The 25,307-nt window shown below is 33.0% G+C and overlaps 1 protein-coding gene across 3 annotated transcripts in view; it reads left to right on the plus strand.

The window, feature by feature from the left end:
- KCNT2 (potassium sodium-activated channel subfamily T member 2) overlaps positions 1-25,307 on the plus strand; it is a 341,540-nt gene that overhangs the window by 308,475 nt on the left and 7,758 nt on the right. For 2 of the 3 annotated variants that reach the window (XM_087424351.1, XM_014794147.2), the window contains one exon: positions 4,735-5,035. In XM_087424351.1, the coding sequence (XP_087280477.1) occupies positions 4,735-5,035 (301 nt within the window). The remainder of the gene's footprint in view (positions 1-4,734; positions 5,036-25,307) is intronic. The other variant, XM_087424352.1, reaches the window with a different exon arrangement.

The raw sequence follows: 25,307 nt of genomic DNA on the forward strand, positions 1-25,307 counted from the left end.
TCCTGTCTCCTTGCAGATCAATCTCACAATAAAGCTCTTTTCTTTTCTCAAAAGCTGATGCTATAATAATTGGCTCTTTATGTGCATCAGGGAAGATAACCCCAATTTTGTGCAGTAACATTGCTACTCTAAGTTGTGGCCTAGAGAGAAGGGCCGTGAGCTCTTCAAGGATACTGGGGTTCCCCTCACAAATTTATTTCTCATAATTGTGATGAAAGGTATGCCTTTGGGACCCTCTCAGTGTGGGTCAGTAGGTCTTACATGACAAATCTACTCTTACAATCCAATCTCCCTGAGCCTTTGAATCCCTTGCTTTAGATTAAACCATGTTAGGTCCAGCATTTTCAGCTTACTTACTGCGGCCCACTTTTTTGTCCATTTTTCAGTGAACCAACCAATCTGTTTGAGTCCTTTCTAACTCCCCAGCCTGCAACTTTAAATGCAGAACCTCTGCTTAGTGAGCCCATATCACTAAATTCTGTGTGATCCAAATTTGTGTTTCTTCCACCATTATCCCTCTCCCTTATCCATTCCCACATACATTCCCCATATTTTAGTCTGTATAAATTAGAAAACTGAAGTAGTTCTTTTGGAGTAAGTTCTTAAACATGTGATGAAAAATAAAATAAGTAACATATATGCCATCTATCTATCATCTACATATTTATAAGTCACTTTAATAGGACTCAGATGAGCTATTTAAATTCTAGGAGAAGACAGCCACCATGTTGTTAGCAATTACATGATGATAGTACTCAAGGTTCTAAAGAAGGAAGAAAAAAGTAAGATTTTCCGGGCTTAAGGCACTAGGAAAGGCATTAGACAATTGAAACCCCTGTACACTAGTTGTTTCTGAATAACAGTTTTGACGGCTCAGGGGAAAAAATAACCACCAAAGTGAGAAATAATAGCAAGACAATAAATTAGCTAGGTTTCCACAGATGCCAAAGAAAGCAAAGATTTAATTAAACACACACACACTCGCACATACACAGAAAACCACATCACCAAAGATGTGTGAATATACAACTTAATGTGTAAATTTAGAACAAATAATAAAAAAGGAGACTTACCTCATAAAAATAAAAGTGACTAGGCTTGAATTTCCTTCAGGGATAATAACAGAAAGATAGATGCTAGATATGAGAGAGAGAGAGAAGGAAAAAGAAGAGAGGATAGGGAGATGTGCTCTGTTCGACAGTAGTAGAAAACTAATGGCATGTTTGTGGATTACTTACATTGTTTCTAAATAGAGAAGCTGGAATTATTTTCACTTGGATATAAAATTAAATTTTTACTTTTGAAGTTATCAAATTGGAATGGTGAGTTAATGGAGGTTCCACCTACTATGGGTAAACCTTATATTCATAGAATAATAGATGAAATTGAAATGTACCTAAGAGAACATGTAGATGAATATTTTATTTTTAGATATGGAAAATGAGATCAAGAGATTGAAATAGTTTTTATTATTCGACCCAATGATTAGCTTGAAAAAAGCTGTTATTTGAACCTGAATTCTTGAGTAATTATTTGGCTTTAGGATTTATGTTAGAGATTTACCACTAGATTCTCATAAGTTTTGTTTGTTTTTGTCATAAAAACCGGGATATGTATTATCACTATTTTTCAAGAAGCTCACTTGGTTTGCTCAAGTCATGAAGTATTGGCCTGATGTGATTGAAAATACAACCTAGTATTTGATTCCAAATCCAGCAGTTTTTAGACTATAATGTTACTTATTCTCTGATTATTCCTGTGATTCTGAAAATACATCTAAATACAATGTAACTAGTTCTTTTCTGTCTCTTCTTAGATCAGAGATGAAAGGAACATATTAAGCTGAGCTTTTATGGAAAATAGGGAAACATCTTTCTGTGGATTTGTTTTTAATAAGAAGAAATTTCCATAGGACCCAGGGTCACTAGCCATGGTGCTTATGGATTTAAATTTACATGATCTCTCAAATATTTTAATAATTTAACCTTTCTTTAATGGAGAACATTAGATACAAATTCTTTTATAAAAAGTTAAGCTAACACATCCTCAGTGATTTCATTTTCCTCTGTTTTCTTCTTTAGCAATATTTCAGAATGTCTTCAATCGCAAATCAAATAGCACAGTTTAAGTCTGTTATAAAGGCTATAAAACTCTTCTTAAGGGAGTCAGGAATCCAGATTACCAACAGTCGCTTTCAAACTACTGAGTGAATGGATTTGTTTTAAAATACCACTTTGTTCCACAGATTGCTCAGTAACCTGTGACATGAACAACTGTTCAATAAAAAACTGAGAGGAAGTTGAATTGAGAGGGGGGGGGTGTGTGTGTGTGTGTGTGTGTGTGGAGTGTAGAAAAGAATGTTTGATATATTTTGTGAATCTGACACTTTCTACCTCCCTGAAAACAATGAATGTAATTAAGCTATTTTAAGCATAAGAAACACTTTCTCATTTATAAAGTTTTCAGTTGTTTTTCTTGTGAAGAAATGTTTTTAGCCTTTTTTCAACCATATTAGGTTTGATAAATATTTGGAAAATAATGTAACTTTCAAAAAATGATAATGTTTTAAATTTATATGAAAGTTGCTGGAAGTACCCGTATAAATTTTTCATTTCCTTTTTGAACTATATGTTCCTAGAAGCATTTCATATAAAATATGTGCCTTTGTTGGTTTGGGCTGCTATAACAAAATACCACAGGCTGGGTAGTGTATAAACAAGAGAACTATTGCTCACGGTTCTGGGGGCTGGAAGTCTGAGATCAGGGTGGCAGCATGGTCAGGTGAGGGCCCTCTTCTGGTCACAGACTTCTTGTTGTATCCTCTCTTGGTGGAAGGGGCTAGAGAGCTCTGTGGGATCTCTTTTATAAGGGCACTAATCCCTTTCATGAAGGCTCTACTCTCGTGAACAAATCGCCTCTCAAAGATCCCCCACCTACTAATACCTTAGTCTCTGGGGTTAGGATTTCAACATATGAATTTTGAGAGGACACAGACATTCAGATCAGACCATAGCAATATGCAAATATCTTTTTTCATTCTCACAAACATTAGTATTAAATCTTGATTTTTCAAGTTAATAATTATATTAGGCTTCTGACAATAAAAGTACAAAAAATTCAAACTGCAAGCCAAGTGTCTAAATATGAATGAACTAACGTACTCATTTTTGCTACAAAGTACATATAAACAAACTACTGAAAAAAGATTGATATTCTTTACTGATGCTAGATAGTACTCAAGTGTTTATGTATTTTACTTCCATAGAAGAGGATTTTCGGTATATTATCAAGTAGGTGAGACTAGAGTAAGTTAACACTTATAAAGTTATCCATTATTGCAAACCCATGGCATTAAAAATTTTAATACTTCCAATTTAAATTCTGATAGCTAAATAACGTTTGTAAAAATTTTTTTATGAACTGTTCTCTTATCATGAAGACATGAAGGTTAAATAAATTATTTTTGATTTCACCCTGATACAGTACTGTTTTGAAACAAATGTGGATGAATATTTACATTATTTATTGAATTTAAGTGTGAGGTAATTTCATAGCTTGCCACTAGGAGTTGTATGTAAGGCATTAACGGAGCTTCCATAATTTATATTCACTTCTAAAGGATTTTATTGGACGTACCTCCTGACCTTACTTAAATTGGTAATTTCAGTTCTATTTGAAAGCCGGCAACACATGCATGTTAGAGCTGAAGCTCAAACTTCCATCCATAGATGGGAAACACAATTAGCAGATTCATGAATGCTGCTCTTGTGTACACTAAAGTCCAGGAGGCTATTAATTTGCATGTGCATGCTTTTAGAAAGTAAGACTTTCTGCTTTGATCATGTGGCATTTCATACGACTTCCTGGTATGAAAAGCAACAATTTTAAAACAGGAAGCTTTTATTTATTAAGGGCCTATAATCAAAGGAGAGGTTCTTACTTTAAAATCAGATTTAGTAATAAGAGAGTAAATCAAAGTAGACTTTATGAGTTTGTTCATTGTTTTTCCCACCTATGGAAAATAGCCTGACTTAGGTTTTATTTGTGATTCTAGAATACATTTATGAAATATTAATATTTGCAACATATTTTTTCACTTAGAATATTGAGAACAGTTCCTAAAATATGTTTTAATAATTTAATCAGAAAACATTTTATTTGATGAATAATTAATGCATGAATTAAAAAGTGCTTTTTGTTCTGGGTCATATGAGGGAGTAAAAAAATTTGCTTTTATAAAGTTCATTCTAATGCCATCTTTAGAAAGAGCAATAGTTTAAAAGCATTTATAAATATTAATTCAAAAAACAAAACAATTTTTATAATCATTATTGAAATTTTACGTGAAATACTTGTAGTAGATTTAGAAAAGTCCACTGCATGGACTTTATTTGAATAAAATTATAAGATGTCTAGCTGTTTGTGTTTGTCGTTTCAAACAACTCTGTGCTGGTAGTCATTTGATAAGATAACTGACGCATAAAAAAGTAAATCTTTTGACTTATATTGGAGGATGCAAACATATTTTATCTTGTTCATATATAAGTTCAAAAGAATGTATTTTCAAATAATATTTTTAGTAACAGAAAATTAGTATCGATTATCATTTTGCTCTTTCTGTGAAAACTCATGAGATATATAATTATATGAAGATATTAACAAAAAATATTAGTATAACTCCAGGCTAAAGTTATTCCTAAAATATCTAATTGTCAATATCCATTTCCTTTAAAGTCTCAAATATCTATCAGTGTGGAAGAATGGGAAGACACTAAAGACTCCAAAGAACAAGGTCATCATCGGAGCAACCACCGCAACTCGACCTCCAGTGACCAGTCTGACCATCCCTTGCTGCGGAGAAAGAGCATGCAGTGGGCCCGAAGGCTGAGCAGAAAAGGTCCCAAACACTCCGGTAAAACAGCTGAGAAAATCACCCAGCAGCGACTGAACTTCTACAGGAGGTCAGAAAGACAAGAGCTTGCTGAGCTTGTGAAAAATAGAATGAAACACTTGGGTCTTTCTACAGTGGGCTATGGTAGGCTCTTTAAAAGTATTGTATGATATGGACTTGTGATTTCTTGCCATTAGTCGTTCTATAGTTGGCTCTAATTTAGTAAGTTAAGAATCGCATTTTTGTTTCACAGGTCAATTTGAAGGGACTAGTCACACATATTTAATCTCCTACAGAAAATGATGATGATGATAAAAATAAAGTGCTAAAAATTTTAAGTATTTGATTAGTTCTCTAGGCACTATGCTAAACCCAATACATGAATTATCTTCATTTTAATTTTCACAAAAAGTCTTCCATTTTAGAGATAAGGAAACTAAGTCAAATAACTTGCTAATTAGCTATTAATAGCATGGCTGAGATTTATATCCAGTTCAGTCTGACTCCAAAGTCTCTCCTACACACACAAACACACACCCCACATCTTATTCTGGGTCCTGGGATAAAATGAATTTGAGGCATTGGCAAGTTACTAAATGTACCAGCCATAGATGAACCAAAATGTTCCTATAAAATTTATTTAGTTTCTTGTGGTCCAAAAAACAAAAAGTCTTCAAAATCTTTAATTTGAAGCTCAAATAGTGCTTGATCTCATATAGTGCAGATTTGTCTCAATAATTGTTAGGTTACTATGTTGATGTGTGATTGCAATATAGATCATATAGCACAATTTAAATAATACAGAAATAATTTTAAAATATATCATCTAACAGTGTATGAATTTTATTTAAAAAGAAATTTAGTCAACTTAGGGGAAAACCGAATGATAAATAAGATGTTTTGTTTTGTTATATATATAACTTGAGTAAGCCAGCGCTAAGATAGTGTCAGTATCATGCAGGTTAAGGATAAAACGGAATGAATTCCATATTGGCCACCACCTCATCTTTATTATTAAAGTCTCAACTCAAAACAATGGAAATAGGGAGAAATTTTAATTATTGAATTAGGTAAGGTTTAAAAGAAGTTACCTGTGTTTCTTTGAGCAAGAAAAGAAACCATGTTTAGTGAATACCTCCTCTATGCCAGGATATTATGCTAGATGCTGTACGTATATTTTCCTATTACTCTTTATAACTCTGATTAGATAGGTGTCAGAATTTGAAGCTCAGAAGTTAAAGACCTTGCTCACGGACATATAGATGAAATGTGTTTGAGTCAGGATTCCATATGTAATTGAAATTCATAATTATAGTTCACTAACATAAATGTAGTGCAGACTTATCCATGACCAATAATTTTACTATAACCACATGAGATCTTACACTAAGAAGCAAATTAAAGGGAAAAAAGATGATTTTCATTGAAAAAATTATATTAATAGCTCTTTGACAATTTAATGACATTAAGTATGATTGTATTTCTTGTAGAAATATAGTCCTATATTTATGTGTATTTTTGTTAGTTTATTAATTAATTATTCAGCAATTTTTACTTTTTTGGAAAAGTTTTGGTAAATAATTGTTCACCCAAATTCCAGCAGTGCTTTGTGAGCATTAGAACCACAGGCTGGTCCGTAAGCAGTGTGGCAGATAACAATTTGACTCTAAGAGATATAAAAATGCAGGAACTGACTACATGGGAGAATCGTCAGGGAACATATTATGTTTTTGCCAAAGAAGCTTCTATCAGGTACCTTGCATTTAGTTATTCTCTATGGTTCCTTTTTTTTATATAAATTTGTTGTTTTAATTCCCACACTAGCTCTTATAGATCAAAAGGGATATTCTCCACCTTTTTTTCCTCTCTTTTCTTCTTTCTTTTCTTCTTTTTCCTCTCTTTTCTTCTCTCTCTGACCGTTCTGTCCATCTATCTATCCATGGATCAATTAATCCATTCTAAAGCCGTGTACTGGACACCTTCAATAACATAAAGATTAGGGAAACCGGATTTGGAATCTAACACATCATGGGCTTCTGGACTTCTCCACATATTCCTAACTCACAATAATCCACCCATTCAACAGATATTATTGGGCTGCCCTCTCAGTGCCAGGAACTGTTCCAGGCACTGGGAATAGAACAATGACCTACTCAGACAAAGACCTACTCAGACAAGACTCATTTATGAACTTATGTTCTAGTGTCAGCCAGTAAATTTATTGAAGTAGTTAAACTCTCCAAACCATCTATCATTATGAAATGGAAATAATAATACCTATCTTGTAGGTTGTTGTGGAGGACAATGGAATAATGAATAGTAATGTGCTTATTAGCCCAGAACTGGCATTCAGTTAATATCACAGATCTACTGTATATCTAAGTACTGTATGTATATGTGTGCTTTATACATATAAAGAGTAAATTTTTTTGCCCACTACAAAAAAAAAAACCCACAAATCTTGCACACTTGGGGGCAATATGATTTCCATTGAGGATGCATACTCTAAAACACTTATTATTTTGCGTGTTTCCCTTCCTTCCTTGAGGGAAAGGGAATGTCTCACTCGTCTTTTCATCTTTGTATCCTCAACAAATCACACATTTCCTGACATGTAGGAACCCAGTACCTGCACATTGAATGCATGAACAGATGGAGTGCTTACAGGTGAAAAAGCAGGTCTCAAATATAAATGATTTCCATGGGTCACCTAGCCTATATACACTGGAGTCAGTACTTTTACTCATGACTTTTGACTCTATATCTTTTTATGTTTCCACTCTACCATATGTTCTTCCTATATTTTTGTCAATATTTTGTAGTGCTTTACAGATGAAAAATGTTTTTAAATACTTCATACACAATGCGTGCTACTGATTTAACCACGAGTCATAATCCAATTTTTTCTAAGTAGATCTGGCCTGCTCTGAGAGAATGAACAGATTTCTTTTGACTTATTGGGTATGGGACATAAAGGAGAGGGAAAGGGAAGAGTCAAAAGATGACTTTGAGGACTCTAGTTTGAACAACTAAGTGTATGGTGGTGACAGTCACTAAGTTTAGAAGAAGAAGACAAATACGGTGTAGTGAAGATAAATTTAATTTGAGTGCCTGGAAAACTTCCAATAGGTGATGTTGCATAAGAAGCTGAATTTCTGCTGTCTGGTGCTCAAGAAAAAGAGTGAGATGTTTATAGAGACTTGAGAGTCATCAGCATATAGATTTTAATTAAAGGCACTAGATTAGATGAAATAACCCCAGGTAAAGGACTACGAGAAACTCTAGAAAATACTCGCATTTCTGGAATGTTAAGAGAAGAAATATTTTTAAAAAACAAGAGACTGAAGTGTCTAGAACTGAGTTTTACCCAAAAGATGTGCCATAGCACAACAGTCTGCTATCATTTGGTTGCATGTTTTATCATGCCATTAACCTTTTACCTTCAGAAGGCCAGGTGGCGCCTGGAGTGGTCAGAGGCATCCCTCAGACTTGTTCTTCCAGCCATAAACAGTTTTGTCTGTTACCCCAATGTGAGTACAAATATTATGTCCTGTGTGTTCTATGATGTGAAAAAATGTTGGAAAGTGTTGGACTAGAGAAATAGGAGGCCATGATTAATAGTGCCAAATGGTATTGCAAGTATAGTGATAGGTCATTGATGACCTCAGTGAGGACAGCACCGGTAAAATGGTATATGTGTAAGCCAGATTTGAGTAGTTTGAGGAATGATGTTAGGTAAGGATTTGGATATAGTAGATTTAAATATATTAGGGACCCCGAGGTATTGGAAATTTAATCTTTTATCTTATTGCACCGCCATCTGTTGCTTCCATTGCCAAAGTCATGTCGTGGTACAAGACGGATGTTGGAACTCTAATTATTTTGTCCACATTTCATCCAGCGGAAACAAGGGAGATACCAGAGAAGAAAGGGTTGTCTGTGCAGTTAAAAGATACCACCAAGTAGTTGCACACGCCATTTCCACTAAGGCCCACTGTCAAGGAAGTATGTTTTATTTTTGGTGGCCACATCTAATATTAAAGAAGACAAGAAGAGTGGCTATCGAGAGACAACTATCAGTCTCTGCCACTGTAGATATTTTTTTTGGTAAGTTTCATTGTGAAGGAAAGGTGAGGAATAGGGAGAGCCCTGTTTGGGAAAGTGGAGAGGGAAGAGAGACTACTTGTTATGAAGACAGAGAGATAGGAGGATGTTTATTAAGACTGAGCCATTAGTGAAGAAGTTGAAAATACAGGAAAACGATCACGGTTGGAACCCTTTGCTTAGATATTTGGAAATGAGGAAAAGGTCCATGTTTTTAAATGCAGTAAATGTGTAGGTATTTTGACAAGAAGTTGAGTAACATTTCATATGATGGTAAGAATTATTTGTTGAGAATGATGGCAAGAGTGGAAAGGTGAGTGTTTTGAAAATAATTCAGAATGTCTGCAGTCTCAGAGTAAAGGGTGTCCTTCTGTGCGAGACTAATCTCTCTAATTTTTTTTTATAATTCTAAAACAGAAAATTTCAAACATGAATAAATGTAGAAAGAATATTATAATGAATCCACATGTACTCACTATCCTGCTTCAACAGCTATTAACTCATGGCCTGTCTTGTTTCATGTAGATTCCCACCAATTTCCCTCACTTCTCATATTATTTTTAGGTAAATTTCAGACATCAAGTATGTCAGTATACACTTCTATAATTTATGGACTAGTTTTAATAATACAGCCACCTATCATTTTCACGCTTAAAAATAATTTTTTAATATCTTCAACTATTTGCTTTGTGTTCAAATTTCCAATTATCTCACAAATGTCATAATTTTTTACAATTTATTTAAATAAGAATCAATTAAGGTCCACAGATTGAGATAAGTGACAAGTTTAAATCATTTTTGAGTTTCCCCATTTCATATTTTTTCTAATGCAATCTATTTCTTGAAGAAACTCACTCTTTGTTCTGTGGTTTCCTATGCTCTGAGGTTGCTGTCTAAATTTGCCCATTCTATTCCCCCTCTTTTCCTTTTTTTTAACCAGTTTTTTGTTATTATTATGAACTCATGAATTTAAATGTATCTGATATGTTTTAATCCATTGCAATTATTATATTATTGATCAGGTTGTCCTAAGTTTTACCAGTGGAAGTCTCTTCAAATTGCCTCGTGAATCCCTTTTGTCATGATGTCAATCATCTATGATAGACTTTCCTTGCTCTCTGTAGGACTAAATGCTCCCCACCTGGAATAAATCATCTCTTCCAGGATCCTCAGTTTCTTTTAGTGGGAAATGATACTTCAAGATAGTAATCAAGTTTTTGAGATGCTCATTTTTACAGGGTTTGTCATTGTTTCTAAGTCTTTTCAGCAAACAGAGCTATGAGATAGATAGTGATAGATAGACAGATAGATAGATAGATAGATAGATAGATAGATAGATAGATAGATAGATACAAAATATCTCATGTGTTCATACAGATACTTACAATTAAAATCCAGAACTATAGGGTTTTTATTTAACTTTTTCTGTCTTATATCTGTACTTTCTTTCTCCCACGCTGAGATTAATGGTTATCAACAACGACAGAAATGATAGAATTATAAAATCATATTGTATTTTTTCACAATATACATAAAACTCAGAATAATAATATGATGCTAATATCAACAATATAATTGCTAAAAACATGTATTTTTCTTTTGTTTATGCATTTTTTTCTTTATGGTATAGCCCAATAGGGATGTATAGCAAAATGATTCTGTTTAAGTTTTGGAATAGTAATTCTTGGTGTGGTTACACCACCAATTGGATATAAATTTGGACTTATTTCTTTTTTCGATGATTAGGGATTGCTTTTTCTAAAATTTATTTATTTTTTTTAGTTATGTAAACTATTTATAAAGTTCCAAAATCAAATGTTTAATGTAAGGTATAGTCAAAGAAATTTAACATCTATCCCTGTCACCACCACATAATCTCTTTCCTTCATGAGTAAACATTTTTTTACTTTATGATTTATCCTTCCATTTTTTAAATATAAATTTTAAAATATAGATGGTAGCATGATATTATTTTTTTCCACGTTGCTTCTTTCACTTAAGAGTATATCCTAGAGATCACAGGCTTAGTTGGGTATAGAAATAGTCCTTGTTTCTTTTTTACAGCTGCCTAATACTCCATTGCATAGATGTACCATAGTCTATTAAACTAGTCCCTTATGTCCCTTGTGATTACAAAGATTCTTGCAATTAATAGGCTTATGTATACATCTTTTCATATTTTTCCCAATGTATCCTTCAGATGTATTTCTGAAAATGAGATTACTGGATTAAAGATTATATATATTATATATATATTTGGTCTTGGCCAAATTTTCCTCCTTAAAATTTTGTGTTTTACCAACAGAATATGAGTCTGTTTTCCCAAAACCTTGCCAACAGACTGTGTTAAGAGACTTTTGGATATTTTGCCAATCTAATAGGTTTAAAAAGATGGCTTCACAGTGTAACTTCTTAGTATAATGAGGTTTGGCATATTTTTCATGTGGTTAAGAGCCATTTTCTGTGAATTATTTATTTCTCTAGCCAATTTTTATAATTTATTCTTATTCTCTAATATTTTTAGAAGCTGCTTATGTATTAAGTATATTAATTCTATGTATATTAATTACAGATATTTATTTCTCAGCTTAGGTGTTTTCTTTTACTTTTGCTATTCAATATTCTTAATATAATTACTTTTTAGTCATTTCCATTATTGCTTATTGATTTTGAATAATAGAGAAGTTTTCCTCTCTCCCAATTTAGAGAGGAAATCTCTCACATTTTCTTTTAGTACTTATTTGGTTTCACATTTTGCCTTTAAATATTTGATCTATTTGAAATGTATTCTGTTATATAGGATGAGCAAGGGAACACATTTTTATCTTTTCCAATATATTTTTTCCATGTTTAGTTACACAACATACTTATTAAAATACACCCTTCTAATGATTTTAGATCCCGCTTTTTTCAGATCCCAAATTTGTACATTTTGTCTATTTATAGACTTTCTATTGTGTTACAAGAATCTGTCTGCCTATTCAGACAAAAGCACCCATTGTTTTAATTAGCACCTTTATAGTATATTTTAATATCTAGTAGACCTAGAGGCCCTGAACTTTTCTTTTTCAGTATTTTTCTAGCTATATTTGAATGTTTCCTCTTCTGAATTAATTTTATAATTAAGTTGTTTGATCCAGGTAAAAAGAAAAGATTGTTTTTCTTTACTTTTAATCTTACTTCTTCATGGCTCTTTGAAAACCATTTCTACCATCTAATCTCACTTTTTCCTAATCCTTCATGTTTCTCTCTTTTCTTTCTCCGAGCTCCTCTTTTAAGGAACCAGTTCTCCTTCCCTTATCCTAACGCAAACACACACAGATGCACACACACACCCCTTAGTCTTCACCTTCCCTCTTTTCTTTCTTTTATCAAACTAATTACACGCCACCTCTTCACTTTATCATCTCACATTTACACTTAACACGTTTCTCCTTCTCCTACCCCCTCTTCAGAGAACGTTCTCAAATACAAATCATCCTTATTTTCCTTGATCTGTCTACAACACTATCCTTTCCTGGGTCCTCTTTCTCTGTTCTTCTTCTGAATTTAAGTTTTCAACTAAGTATTTGCCTCAAACATAGTTGAAAACCACCTCAAAATTATCAAACTTGCTGAACAATGATGCTTCAGAAATGATATATTGGAAAATTTATTTTTATACAGTCTAAAGAAATAAAAAACTATCTCAAATAATAGGTAAATCATAAAGAAACATTGAAAAATACTTAAAATTTTAAAAGTCTCTAAATTGTTAATATCTGATAATTAACTATGTTTCCTGAAGGTGTGAATTACCTGTCACTTGTCCACGTCTATATTTCCAGTTCCTGGTATAGAGTAACTAGTAGGTAGATAAAGCCTAGTGTGCAGTAGAAAGCAAAATTTTCTGAATTGTGGTATGAAATATAGAAGGTTAAAAAAAGCTAAATACACAGATAATTTAAAATAACATAATGAAACAATGATGGCCAAAGTAATAATAATTACTATAATATTTTAAAGAGAGACATGTGGCTAAATATAATTATTATAAATTCTGCTTAGGACTTGGATGGCTTATCTTTTCAAAGACACTCTTAGAAATATACTTTCTTCTGTGATCTTCAAACTAAGGTTTAAAGTATAACCAGCTAAATTTATGTTAAATAAAGATTTGATCCATGCTTCATAAATTAAAGAAGCTGTGGTATTTTTCAAACAAAAATTGACAATAAAGCAAATTTAAAATATCTGTGTTTAATAATTCTGTCTATGGAATAAAATTTTAACTACAGATTTGTTTTTTCATAACTGCCTAGACAAACATGACCTCTTTTGCATAATTTAATCATAAATAGAATAAAATGGCACAGGACTACCACTGAGCTCTGTGAGGTTTTGTATAACTTTTCTTTGAAACAATTGGCAGTAACTTTTAGTGAGTCACTAATGACTTAGGGCAGTCAACACACTATCATAATACATAAGACATAAGACATAAAATATAAGACATGCTAGGCCAAATATTTCCAAATTATTTTTGGTTGACCAGAAATTGATGGATGTAAAATTATGATTCATAGAAGGTGCTCTCATGAACCATGGCTTACATGGGATGCCATTCTTATGTGGCCTAATAATTTCATGATTGATGTCAGAGTTTAAAATTTGAGAAAAATGTTAGTCTTTCTTTAATAATGAAAGATATGTCAGGCCTAAAAAAAACCTCAAAGGTACCAAGTTGATAACCCTGCTTCAGTAAATTTTGAAACTTTGCTGCTTGAGACTAGAAAATACTGCTTGATGATCACGAAGGAATTGGCAGTGATTGAGGGAAACTATGAAGACAAGTATCAAAAAGAAATCGTTAAAGAAAATTATAAGACCAACAGCAAGTTTTTTATACCTGTGTTATGCTTATGTAATAGTACATGAAAACTCGCAACTGTGGATTAGTGGAGACACATTTTGTTTACTTTTTGAGAGATGAAAGCGAAGCTTGGAGACGTTAAATCACGTTACCCAAGGTGATTAAGTCAGAAAAAGTACTCACTTTTTCCCCGCAAATTTATTAGCACCATTAAATTTCTTTTTAAAGATGCAACTTATGTTTTTTATTGTATTTAATTCCAAAAGAAAAGTAAGTCTTCAAAAACCAAAGGATAAAATGTTTAACATTTCCTGATACAGGGCCTGTCTCTACAGGCTAGCTTAAAATAATATAAACGCTCATGCATCTATTATCTGAGATAAACATATATCTATCCATCAAAAGATATTGATTAGATTACAGGTATATAATCCCTCACTTGCAATTCCAAAATCTAAAATTTTTGAAAACTGAGTTTTTAAGTAAATTTGACACTAAAACTTATGTAAATGCAGAAACTGACCTAAACTGCTTGAAACTATTTCTAACCTTTATTTATCCTATTTGTTGTGAATATTCATATGTTTTGCTACAGAAATATGAATTTGTCTGCTGCTACACATCCTGCTGAGGATATCACATAATGTACATTATATGCCCAATATTGCTTTCTAAAGCTAAAAAATTTAGTTCTGGAACACATCTGGCCCCATGGGTTTGGGAGATGGAATTTGAGGACCTGTATGTTTTGGAAAAATAGCCAAAGTGGCAATCTACAAATTCTGCGGGCTTTTCATTGAAATTTTTTGGGAAATTTCTTCAATATAATCTTAAAAACTTAGTCACGTCAAAGTTCACAGCATTACATACTACTAACAAGCTATGTGTTTTGGGGCAAGTCATTGTCTCTCTGAACTTCATGTTCTTTGACCATTAAATAAGTATAATTAAAGTCCTCCCTAAGGGATGTGATATGAAATAACAGAATTTTTGTGAAAAAAAGATTTTTTAATTATAAACTACACTGCAAATATGAATAATTATTGTTCTTATGTTAATAATTGGCATTATTCTTCAACAATCTATTTAGAATGGCTCTCACAGTGACTAAAAATTATTCTTTCTGTTGACACATTCTTAATGTTTAGCCCATAGAATGACATACATTTTTAATAGTGTAAATTGGCAAGCAAGTCTTCATGATGTGATGGCTGCTATGGGTGCCAACCAATTTTGACATGGATTTTTGTAAGTTTCATACTGTTAGTAAAATATGAAACACCAAGGAGGAAAAAAAGGAATCCTTTTAAGTGACTAAGAGCTAACTATCAGTGAGATGCTGGCTTTCATTACATCCATCAGAAAGCCTTAGTTTCTTTGTAAATTTACAATTTGCCTGAGATAATGGATAGATCAACCAAGAACTGTTTTTATAGCTAACATACTGATTTAATTCTTAGTCATTCCCTTTCTTATGGGAAAGAAATAAGCAAAATTAACAAGAAAGGGTTGTTATTCCTTTCTTATCCCAAACCTATGATAGATATGGTGGTGGTGGTGGTGGTGGTGTTGGTGGCAGTAGCAGCAGTAGTAGTATTAATAGCAATAGTAATAGCAGTAATAGTAGTAGTAGTAGTAGCAGTATAGTAGTAATAGTAGTAGTAATAGTAACACCATCAGCTTCTATTTCAGACTCTTTTATAAATCATTGATCATTTTCATTTAAGTTTTTAATTAAAAATTCCCCCAAATCTTAATCAATGTCAGGTATCTTTTTCTATCACAAAATGATTCACAAATGTATTCTAAAACAAATTACCATAAACGGAAAAGGCACCATAGCTAGATATTTCTTCTAGAATGTTTTGCAACTTGTAGTACTTAGGAGGAATAATATAAGTATTTGAGATCACTGTAGTGACTTGATCAACAATGTGTTATTTCGAAAGAAATTGACACTGAATTTTTATTGCTTTTTTGAAATATATTATTTACCTTTTCTCAATATAAATGAATACAATAATATTGATATACAATCAATATACTCCTAGTATAGATTCCTAGAAAATGGATAATTTTATATTATTCTATATTTGCAGAACCGATCCTTTCTCACAAGGAGGCAGTCAGAAACAGGATACACACATGGATTTGTTTCATGTTGATCTCATTCTGTATATAGAATGTTAATAGAAAAAAAAACTCAATGCTTTTCTTAATAAATAAAGTAATTAAGCTTTCAAAGGGGGTAATTGCTGAGCTGATAATGATTTATAGTAAATGAAAATATCTGGGCAATAAATTTTCCATATCTCCCTAAATTAAAACTGTAAAGTGTTGTTTCATGGAGTTGTATCAGATCCTTCCCAGGACACTAATTTTTCAATGATATCAATATTTCTACGTAATTTAATGCCATAGTTAACTTAATTGCACTTAAATATACATATATTTTATCTTTACAGTTGGAAATTCAAATGCTGTATTTTGGCGTATGTGTAAGAAAAATGTGGCCAATTTGAATAAAATAAAAATATTTTTTGTCATTGAGAAAAAAAGTTAATTGGTTGAGTGAACTTTTTACTTTCAACATTTTATTATGGCTTGAGTAGAAATAGTCAATGAGATAGCAAAAAAAGAGCTTTCTAAATGGATTAAAACAAGAAGAAACTTCCAATTCTGACAACTGTTTATGCTCTTAGTTTAAATAACTAGAAAAAATAGAAATCAGTAGTGTGTAGACAATGGATATAAGAAAACATATAACTTTGTTCCCTGAGAAAAGGGAAACAAATGAGTTAAGCCTTTTACAGGCTAGAAGTCAAGCATGTGGACCCAAAATGAGAAAATACGACCTGTACCAGTAGAAAAATCAATCAATAGAAATAGATCCAGAAAACACAAATATTAAAGTAGTTATTACCATATAGTCTATTTGCTCAAGATGGGTAGAGGAAAACAAGAGCTTAATAAGGAAAGAAACTGAAGATATAAAAAAAAACATACTGAATCTCTCGCAGGTTAGAATTCACAATGCAGTATTCAAAATGAAAAGTATATTGGATAGGATTAACATCAAAATAACTATTGCAGAAGAAGATATTAATAAACCTAAAGCCAATGCCATAGACTATCCAAAATGCAGAATAGAGAGAAAAAAAATAAAAAAAACAAAGAGTGTTAGTTACTGGAAGGACAATTTAAAGTAATCGTAATTGGAGTCTTGGAAGGAGAGAAGAGAATGGATATTTGAAGAAATAACGACCAATTTTTTTCCAGATTTGATGGGAACTCTATTCAAGATCTAAGAAGCTTGGTGAAACTCAAGCAATATAATTATAACAAATAAAATAATGCCAAGACACAATATGCAAGATTGCTAAAAGCCAATGATAAAACACCTCAAAAGGAGCCAGAGAAAAAGGAGACTTCATGAATGAGGAAAAATATAAGGATGACAGCACACTTCTTATCAAAAACTTTGCAAACCAATACGTAATGGAGAAACATCTTTAGGGCTCTGAAAAAAATAATAATTTATCTAAAACTCTATACACAGTAAAAATATATTTCTAAAATGAAAGCAAATAAAGAAAGTTTTAGACAAACAAAAGCTGAGAGACTTTGTTAACAACAGCTCTGAACTATGAAAAAATGTTAAAAGAATTTCTTAAGACAGAAGGAAAATGATGCCATGTAGAATTTTAGATCTAAACAACAACAACAAAAAGGTAATATGGGTAAATATAAAAGATATGTTTCTATTTTTTTAATTTTGTTCAAAGATAATTTACTGATTATAACAAACATTGTGAGGTTTATAGCATATGTAGAAGCAAAAATGTATGGCAATAACTCAATAGGAAAAGAGAAATGGAAATAAAATAGTGAGGCTGTTACACTACATGTGAAGTGGTATATTATTTAAGAGTAGCTACTAATAAGTTAAAGCTGTATGTTGTAAGCCCTAGGGCAGGGAAAAGCAAACTTCAGCAAACCAAACTACAGCATTTTTGTAAAAATTGCAACCATCCTTGCTTATTTATGAATTGTCTATGGCTGCTTCACTTTACAGTGTACACACAAGTTTAAGTACAATGGAGATCATATGGCCTCAAAAGACTGAAATACTTAGTGTCTGGCCCTTTATGGAAAAAACATTTGCCAACCCATGACCTAGAGAAACTACGAAACAACTAAATCAAAAAGATATAACTAAAGATCAATAGTGCAAATAAAATGGAATGATTATAGCAAGAAATTTTTAAAACTTCAATGAGTCCAAAGAAGGCAGAGAAAGAAGAAAAGAGGAGCAAAGAACCCATGGGAGAAGCGAAACACAACTAACAAGATGGTAGGTTTAAACCCAACTATATTGATATTTATTTTAAATATAAATGGATTAAACTTCAGTTAAAAGGCAAAAGTCATCAGATGGGATTAAAAGAAGCAAGCGCCAACTCTATATTGTCTGGAAAAAACCCACTTAAAATTTAAAGAAACAAATCGGTTAAAAGTAAAAGCATAAAATTATATTTAATGCAATCACAAATCCAAAGAAAACTGGAGTGGCTATATTAATATCAAAGTAGATCCATGCAATAACATGGATGCCTGTCAAAAACTATGCAAAGAGGAAAAAAGCCACACAGAAACACACTGTATGACTCTTATAAAAGTGATTGTTCCTAGAAATCAGTGTTTCCTAAGGATTGGGGGTGACAGGAGAGAAGTGACTGCAAAAGGGCAGGAGGGAACTTTTTGGCATTATAGAAGTATTCTATATCATGGTTATTGTAGAGGTTGCATTACTGTATGCATTCATCAAAACTCTTTGAATGTGCATTTGGAATTAGTGAATTTCTTATTTTGTTTTACAAGTCTATGAGATAAACAGAACAACGATGATTATTTTAAGAGAACTTAAGTGATATGCTTAAAATAATAAAGGGAGTTTACAGTTAACTTATAGCAATAGGTAAACTTGTAACTAAAGATGCCTGACTCCTAGTCTGAAGATTGTATTACATAGTGTACTGCCTCTCAAGAAAATTGTTAAAATGCCTATCTTGTTTATTGCTGCATCCCCAGATTTAAAATTGTTTATGACTCTAATCATGCCCAGTTAACATTAGTAAATAGAAGAACAAAATAATGAATATCATATGATAAATTATGATTATCAACTAATCATAAAAATGCCTCCTTGGGGGCCGGCCCCGTGGTGTAGTGGTTAAGTGCACGCGCTCTGCTGCTGGTGGCCCAGGTTCAGATCCTGGATGCATACCGACACACCGCTTGTCAGGCCATGCTGTGGCGGCGTCCCATATAAAGTAGAGGAAGATGGGGACAGATGTTAACTCAGGGCCAATCTTCCTCAGCCAAAAGAGGAGGATCGGCATGGATGTTAGCTCAGGGCTGATCTTCCTCACCAAAAAAAAAAAAAAAAAAATGCCTCCTGTAAGTCATATGGAAGTACTACAGGACAGCAGCAAAATTGGAAAACATGCTATATACTTATGTTCAAATTCTTCAAATAATATGTTCAATATATTTTTTTCCAACCTCAGGCACTATTTCAGGTAAAGTACTTATAAATTTAAAGCAGTGGGTTCAATTGTTAAAATGAAAATAATAATAATAAATTTGGTCTTTCCAAAATATTTTAGACTTTCTGTAGTATATTGATTTTACTTTTTCAGATTATCAACTAGAGTCATAGTTTTAAATTTAGAAGTATTTCACCTGAAAACATATTGAACCCATTACTTGAAAATGTAATCAGTGTTCTATTTAAAAATAACCGTACCTACATTGCTTACTTTGCAGGCAATCTGTATAGTTTTGGCTCACATCATTTAATATAAAATAGCTGTCATTATAGTATTTTGAAAGAAACTAGCGTTTTTCGAGGAGCTTCCATTCCCCAGGGACACGCAATAGTTCTGTACGTCAATCCTTGGTAAGGGGCGGGGAAGCAGTGGAGGAAAGCATTTTAACAAAACAAAACTAAACTAAACTTCACACCATGGAAGAGAAAATATGTTTTTAGACACATAGTTCACTTTTTTTAAAAAATTCTCTATCACATTAAAAAAAAGCAAGTGGTTTTGGTCCTTTCGTATTTATAAAAGGTAGTAATACAGATTTTAAAAGATTGAATATTGAATAATCCATTTTAAAGGGAAAATTGAGTCTAAAGTAACTAGTTTTGTGTATGAAGCTAGTAAAGGATGGAGGGGCTCACGGCAGAGTTGAAACTGAGCAATTTCTGAAGCTTCGCTTTATATCGTGCTTCTTGTTCTGCTAATTGTTTCATCTAATCTTGATTTCTGAATGTTTATATGAAGGGAGGTTAAGAGAGTACACTTCTTGATTTTTATCTTGTGTATCATAAAAATAGTTCTAAATTATTGGAAGGTAATGAAAATCATTTTAAATAGAGGTGATTACATAGAATTATTCTTTTATCCTTATCTGCAACCACCATTTTTTTCTCCTAAAATAGACTGGTAAGTTCAGTAAAATGGACCAAATAGTTGTACTCATAAACATAGTCTGGTACTAAACTGGAATACATGAGCAGATTAGATCAGTACTATGAACTTGGCAGTTTTACAAGTAGATAATACATAATGTGTATAGAGGTTCAGGTGAGGGAAAATGTAATCATCAGTGGGTTATCTGGCTGATTATTTGGATTATCGGACTATGTAGGAGAAATAAACACTGTGCAACTGAGAGTATTTTCTCTGATAAAATATTCTTGTAGTGATTGAAGAAAAGTGTGCCCTCACTCTGCTACAGCACCGATTTCTTCCTTTTTACTATCTTTTTTTCATCAGCATTCAAATATATTGTGGTGTCTCCCATCTTAAAACACTCTATCTCTCCTTCCCTCCCTCCCTCTCCCTCCCACCCTGTCTTTCTCTCTATCCTCCTCTCTTTCTCTCTCTCTCTCCCTCTTTCAAGCGCTCTATCTATCTTTCCCTCCCTTCTTCCAAATTTCCTCCATTTCCGTTGCTACCAAACCACCATCATCTCTCACCTGGGCTTCTGTACTGTTCATCTACTATTCCTGAGTCCAATTTGAGCCCCCAAAGTTCATTTCCCATGGAGCGGCCAAGGTGATATATTTAACAGGAAATAAGATCATGCCACCAAATCTCCCACCCTTACAACCTTTCAGTGGCTTCCCCTTGCTTTTATAATAGAATTCAAACTTCTGATCAAGGTCTATAAAGCCCTGCAGGATCTGTCCTAGCTTGCCTTTTCAACAGTTAATTTCCTCCTTGCTCACTTTAGCCCATCCCCAAGGGTCTGCTTTCTGCAACTAAAATTCAACCATCTCAGCCTTTCTCATTTGCTGTTCTCTTGGAATACTTTTCTTCCTTATCTTTGCATGCCAACACCTTCATATCACAATACGTACACAATTATTATATACAACTTATAGACTGACTTGTCCTGCTACAATAACGATAGGATATCTTTATATAGCACTTGATATGAATCAGGTAATGATTCTAGGAACTATATATTTATATGAATATATTAATTTTAAATTGTATTTGTTATTGATTTATAATTTATTCTAACAATAATCTATTAGATAGCACTATTGTTACCCCCATTTTACAGGTGAGGAAACTGAGCACAGAGAGATGAAATGAAATTAAGTAATTTGCCTAAGGTCTCAGCGTGAGTAATTGGGAAAGCCAGGATTTCAATTCAGGTACTCTGGTTTCAGAGCCTTTGTTCTTAACTGAGCTTCTCAATGATACTCTTTGTATTATTTGAAATGTTTCTCTGATTACACAACACATAATGGATATGTGTTTTTGAAACTATTATTTAATGAAACTATACAAATATATGTAAGATTTAAACTTCTTTCTTATCAAATTTTATTCTCTTCTTTCAGAACTGCTCTTAAAATATTTCAACAGGAAAATTTTAAAAACCAAAACAAACCAAAAAAATGACGTTTATGTGTGTGGAATGGGAGTCACTTGATTATTTTGTAAAAACAATAGGAGTATAATTCTATTTCCTTTCTAATATGATCTATTTTACATGAAACATTCTAGGCAGAATATTTGCTACATGAAGATTTTGATTGAATAATTGTATATGCCAATTAATATAGCAAAATAAGTTTCTTGGTAAATACTGCTAGTAATTGTTGAATTTGACTCTATAGAATTTCTTTTAACATTTTCAATATTCTAGTACATTTATTTCAATTTTTCATGAGAATAGTTTCATTAAGATAATTATGTCAATGATGCAACAATTTCAGTACAACAATTTAAACTTTTTATTATGCCAAGATCAAAGATTACTTATCAGAAACACAGTGAATATCCTCAAAACAGATTTCCTTAGTAAATATTTTTGGTGGATAGGAAATAGAATCTCGATTCTGGTTCATGAGCCAAATTTTTCAAAGAAAATTTATTTTATTCACTACACATGTTATTATATTTTTGTTAAAGAGTCTTATTTAATCCACTTGTGTCTTTGCCACCACCAATGACGATGATTATGGTAGGATATTAAAGATCCAGGAAACTTACCACATATTCCCCTCCAGAATACAGAAACAACTAAAAACTAAACATAGGGAATGACCCATAGAGACAACAATACCAGACTTACGGCTGATAAAACTAGATTGTTGAACGTTGTTTTGATATGTGACGATAATGGGCTTTTCAAACCTCACTTCCTAATTCTTAAACACAAAGTCACAAAGAGAAAGAGGGTGAACCACAGAACTTCCCAACAAAGCTGCATGGCAGAGAGCAAGCAGACCAGAATTAACTCTACAGCAAGGCAGACATGAAAGAGAAAGAGAGAATGGCTTTGAACTCGGCAACTTCTTTTCGCTTCTTTTAACCTAACACTCAGGAGAAGTCAGTGAGGGGTGGGTGAGGAAAGAAACCAGGAGTGATGAACTCTGTGATGTTACCCATGTCTCAAGAGAAACTATATGGGATCATTGAGTTGAGCACATTAGCAAAACATTTGCTGCCATTCCTGGAGTCCATGAAAACATTAAAATCTTCAGAATGATAAATAAAACAGGCTACCCAAGCAGAAAATAATATTGACATAATAGTTATATCTACTGCTATAAAGTGCTCAGTTATCTAGACAGTGTTTACATTTGTAACAGGCAAACTAAGTCACCAATAGATTTTGACTTGATCCCAGAACCAAAAACGAGTACAGCATCATGTTAATAATCAAGGAGAAAGGTTGAGTATTGCTATTGGCTGAGAAGTTATTTGTTAAAATTGTTTTCCTTCTAATGCCACTGTTCAACAATGTTTACTGTTTATATAAGAAACTTCTAAATGCCACTGTTTATATAAGAAATTGACTTCTACCTAGCCAAAGGAGATGGAGATTTTCTAGTAGACCTATTACAGTTTAGAGTATTATGCTTTAGTCTCCAGAATGTGCTATCAATCTCTGTTCCTTTGTCCAGCCATTGTGGAAATTCACACAAGGGGAAAATTTCTCAGGAAGCATAAATAAATAAAAATTTCTTTTTATAAAGAAAGATGATCCTGGTAATCTACTGCCAATACAATGTGCTTTGAGTTGGAATTGTACCTTGTCTGGAGTGAGCTCATCATTATATACTCATTGGGATTCCAATCTCTAGCCAGTTGAATTAGTCAGCTACCCCTAGGTATAATTGACCGATTTAGCAAATAAAAATATAGGATTCCCAGTTCAATTTGAATTGCAGAAAAACAACAAATCATTTTTTAGTATAAGTATGTCGCATGGCAATATACGGGGCATATTTATGTTAAAAAATTATCTGAAATTAAGATTTTCACTGGAGGGCCGGCCCAGTGGCACAAGCTGTCAAGTGCGCACACTCTGCTGTGGCGGCCCCGGGTTCGCCAGTTTGGATCCCAGGCACGCACCGATGCATCGCTTGGCAAGCCATGCTGTGGCGGCGTCCCATATAAAGTAGAAGAAGATGGGCATGGATGTTAGCACAGGGCCAGTCTACCTCAACAAAAAGAGGAGGATTGGCAGATGTTAGCTCAGGGCTGATCTTCCTCACACACAAAAAAAATAATAATAAAATAAAAGATTTTCACTGAGAATTCTCTATTTTGCCTGGCAACTGTATCCTTATAGCAGGATGCAATTCCTGGTATCTACCCCAGAGATATATGCAACCAAATATATTGCTTTATTTGAATATTAATTTGATGATTTTATGATTATAATAGTTTTACTGGCAAAGTTTTTGTGGGTTCAATACTGCAGTTTATCTGACTTTGTGCTAAGGATTTTCATTTATAGACTTTAAAAATAGGGCACATATCTGCATATCAACTTGCAATATCATAACTGAAAATATTAAGTCGTTCCCATTCAAGTGACAGGTTTCTAGTTAGATGAACACAATGGTAGACATTATTTTATGAAAAGAATATGTATTTTCCAGTGCAGTAAATTATTCATCTATGTTATCCTGAAAAAGACCTTTACTTTAATTTTATGCAGTTATTTGAATATCGATGTATCTCTTTTGGTATGAAATGTATTCTTAGATTTTTGGGTCAAACTGCAAAATTTGGTACTTCTCTCAGGATCCAAACTTGTCTGCAACTGAGGTGGCCAGAAGGATGCTATGGCTCCAGAGCAGGATTTTAAACAGTTCCCTCACAGCCTGAAGACTTTACTCTTGGGAGGGTTAATGTTTATTGAAGTGTGCGTCCACATGGCTTTACATTTATGTCTTATCATAGCCTTGGCAGCTAAAATTGGAGATCCTAAAGCTGTTTTCTTTTTCGGTGTCTTATGTAATGTCAAGTTAGCTCTTCAAACTTGAAGCCTGATGATGTCTTCAGAGTGAATTCATAAAATTAAAAGGGCACAGCTTTTTATTTTAAAAATATATATTATTTTAGAGGAAAAAGAAATGATTCAGTAGTATACTTCTCTTAAAACTGACAGTTAAATTCTCTTCCATGTGATTCTTTACATTCTGCAAAAACATTAGGATGGCTTATATTAGATACATCATGTAATGAAGTCAAACATATTTAGGGCCTTCACCTTTTTAGATATATTTCTGTGGTGTTTTCTAAACACAATGTCATTAGATGATTTTTCACAGCATATCCCATATGAATATTCCTGTCTGGCGTAACCATCTATAACCACAATTATTTTTTATAATTGAAAAGGCATAATAAATCAAGTGAACGTCTTGTCTAGCTATTTCTTTAATAGAAATACTTTTTCAGTGTAATAAAGGGTAAAGGGGCCGGCCTGGTGGCGCAGCGGTTAAGTGTGCGCACTCCCCTTTGGCGGCCTGGGGTTCGCAAGGTTCGGATCATGGGCAAGCACCAACACACTGCTTGTCAAGCCATGCAGTGGTGGCGTCCCATATAAAGTAGAGGGAGATGGGCACAGATGTTA

This window comes from Ceratotherium simum, chromosome 36 (genome assembly GCF_057802395.1).
Source record: "Ceratotherium simum simum isolate JZ-2026a chromosome 36, ASM5780239v1, whole genome shotgun sequence".
In the NCBI taxonomy this organism is placed as follows: domain Eukaryota; kingdom Metazoa; phylum Chordata; class Mammalia; order Perissodactyla; family Rhinocerotidae; genus Ceratotherium; species Ceratotherium simum.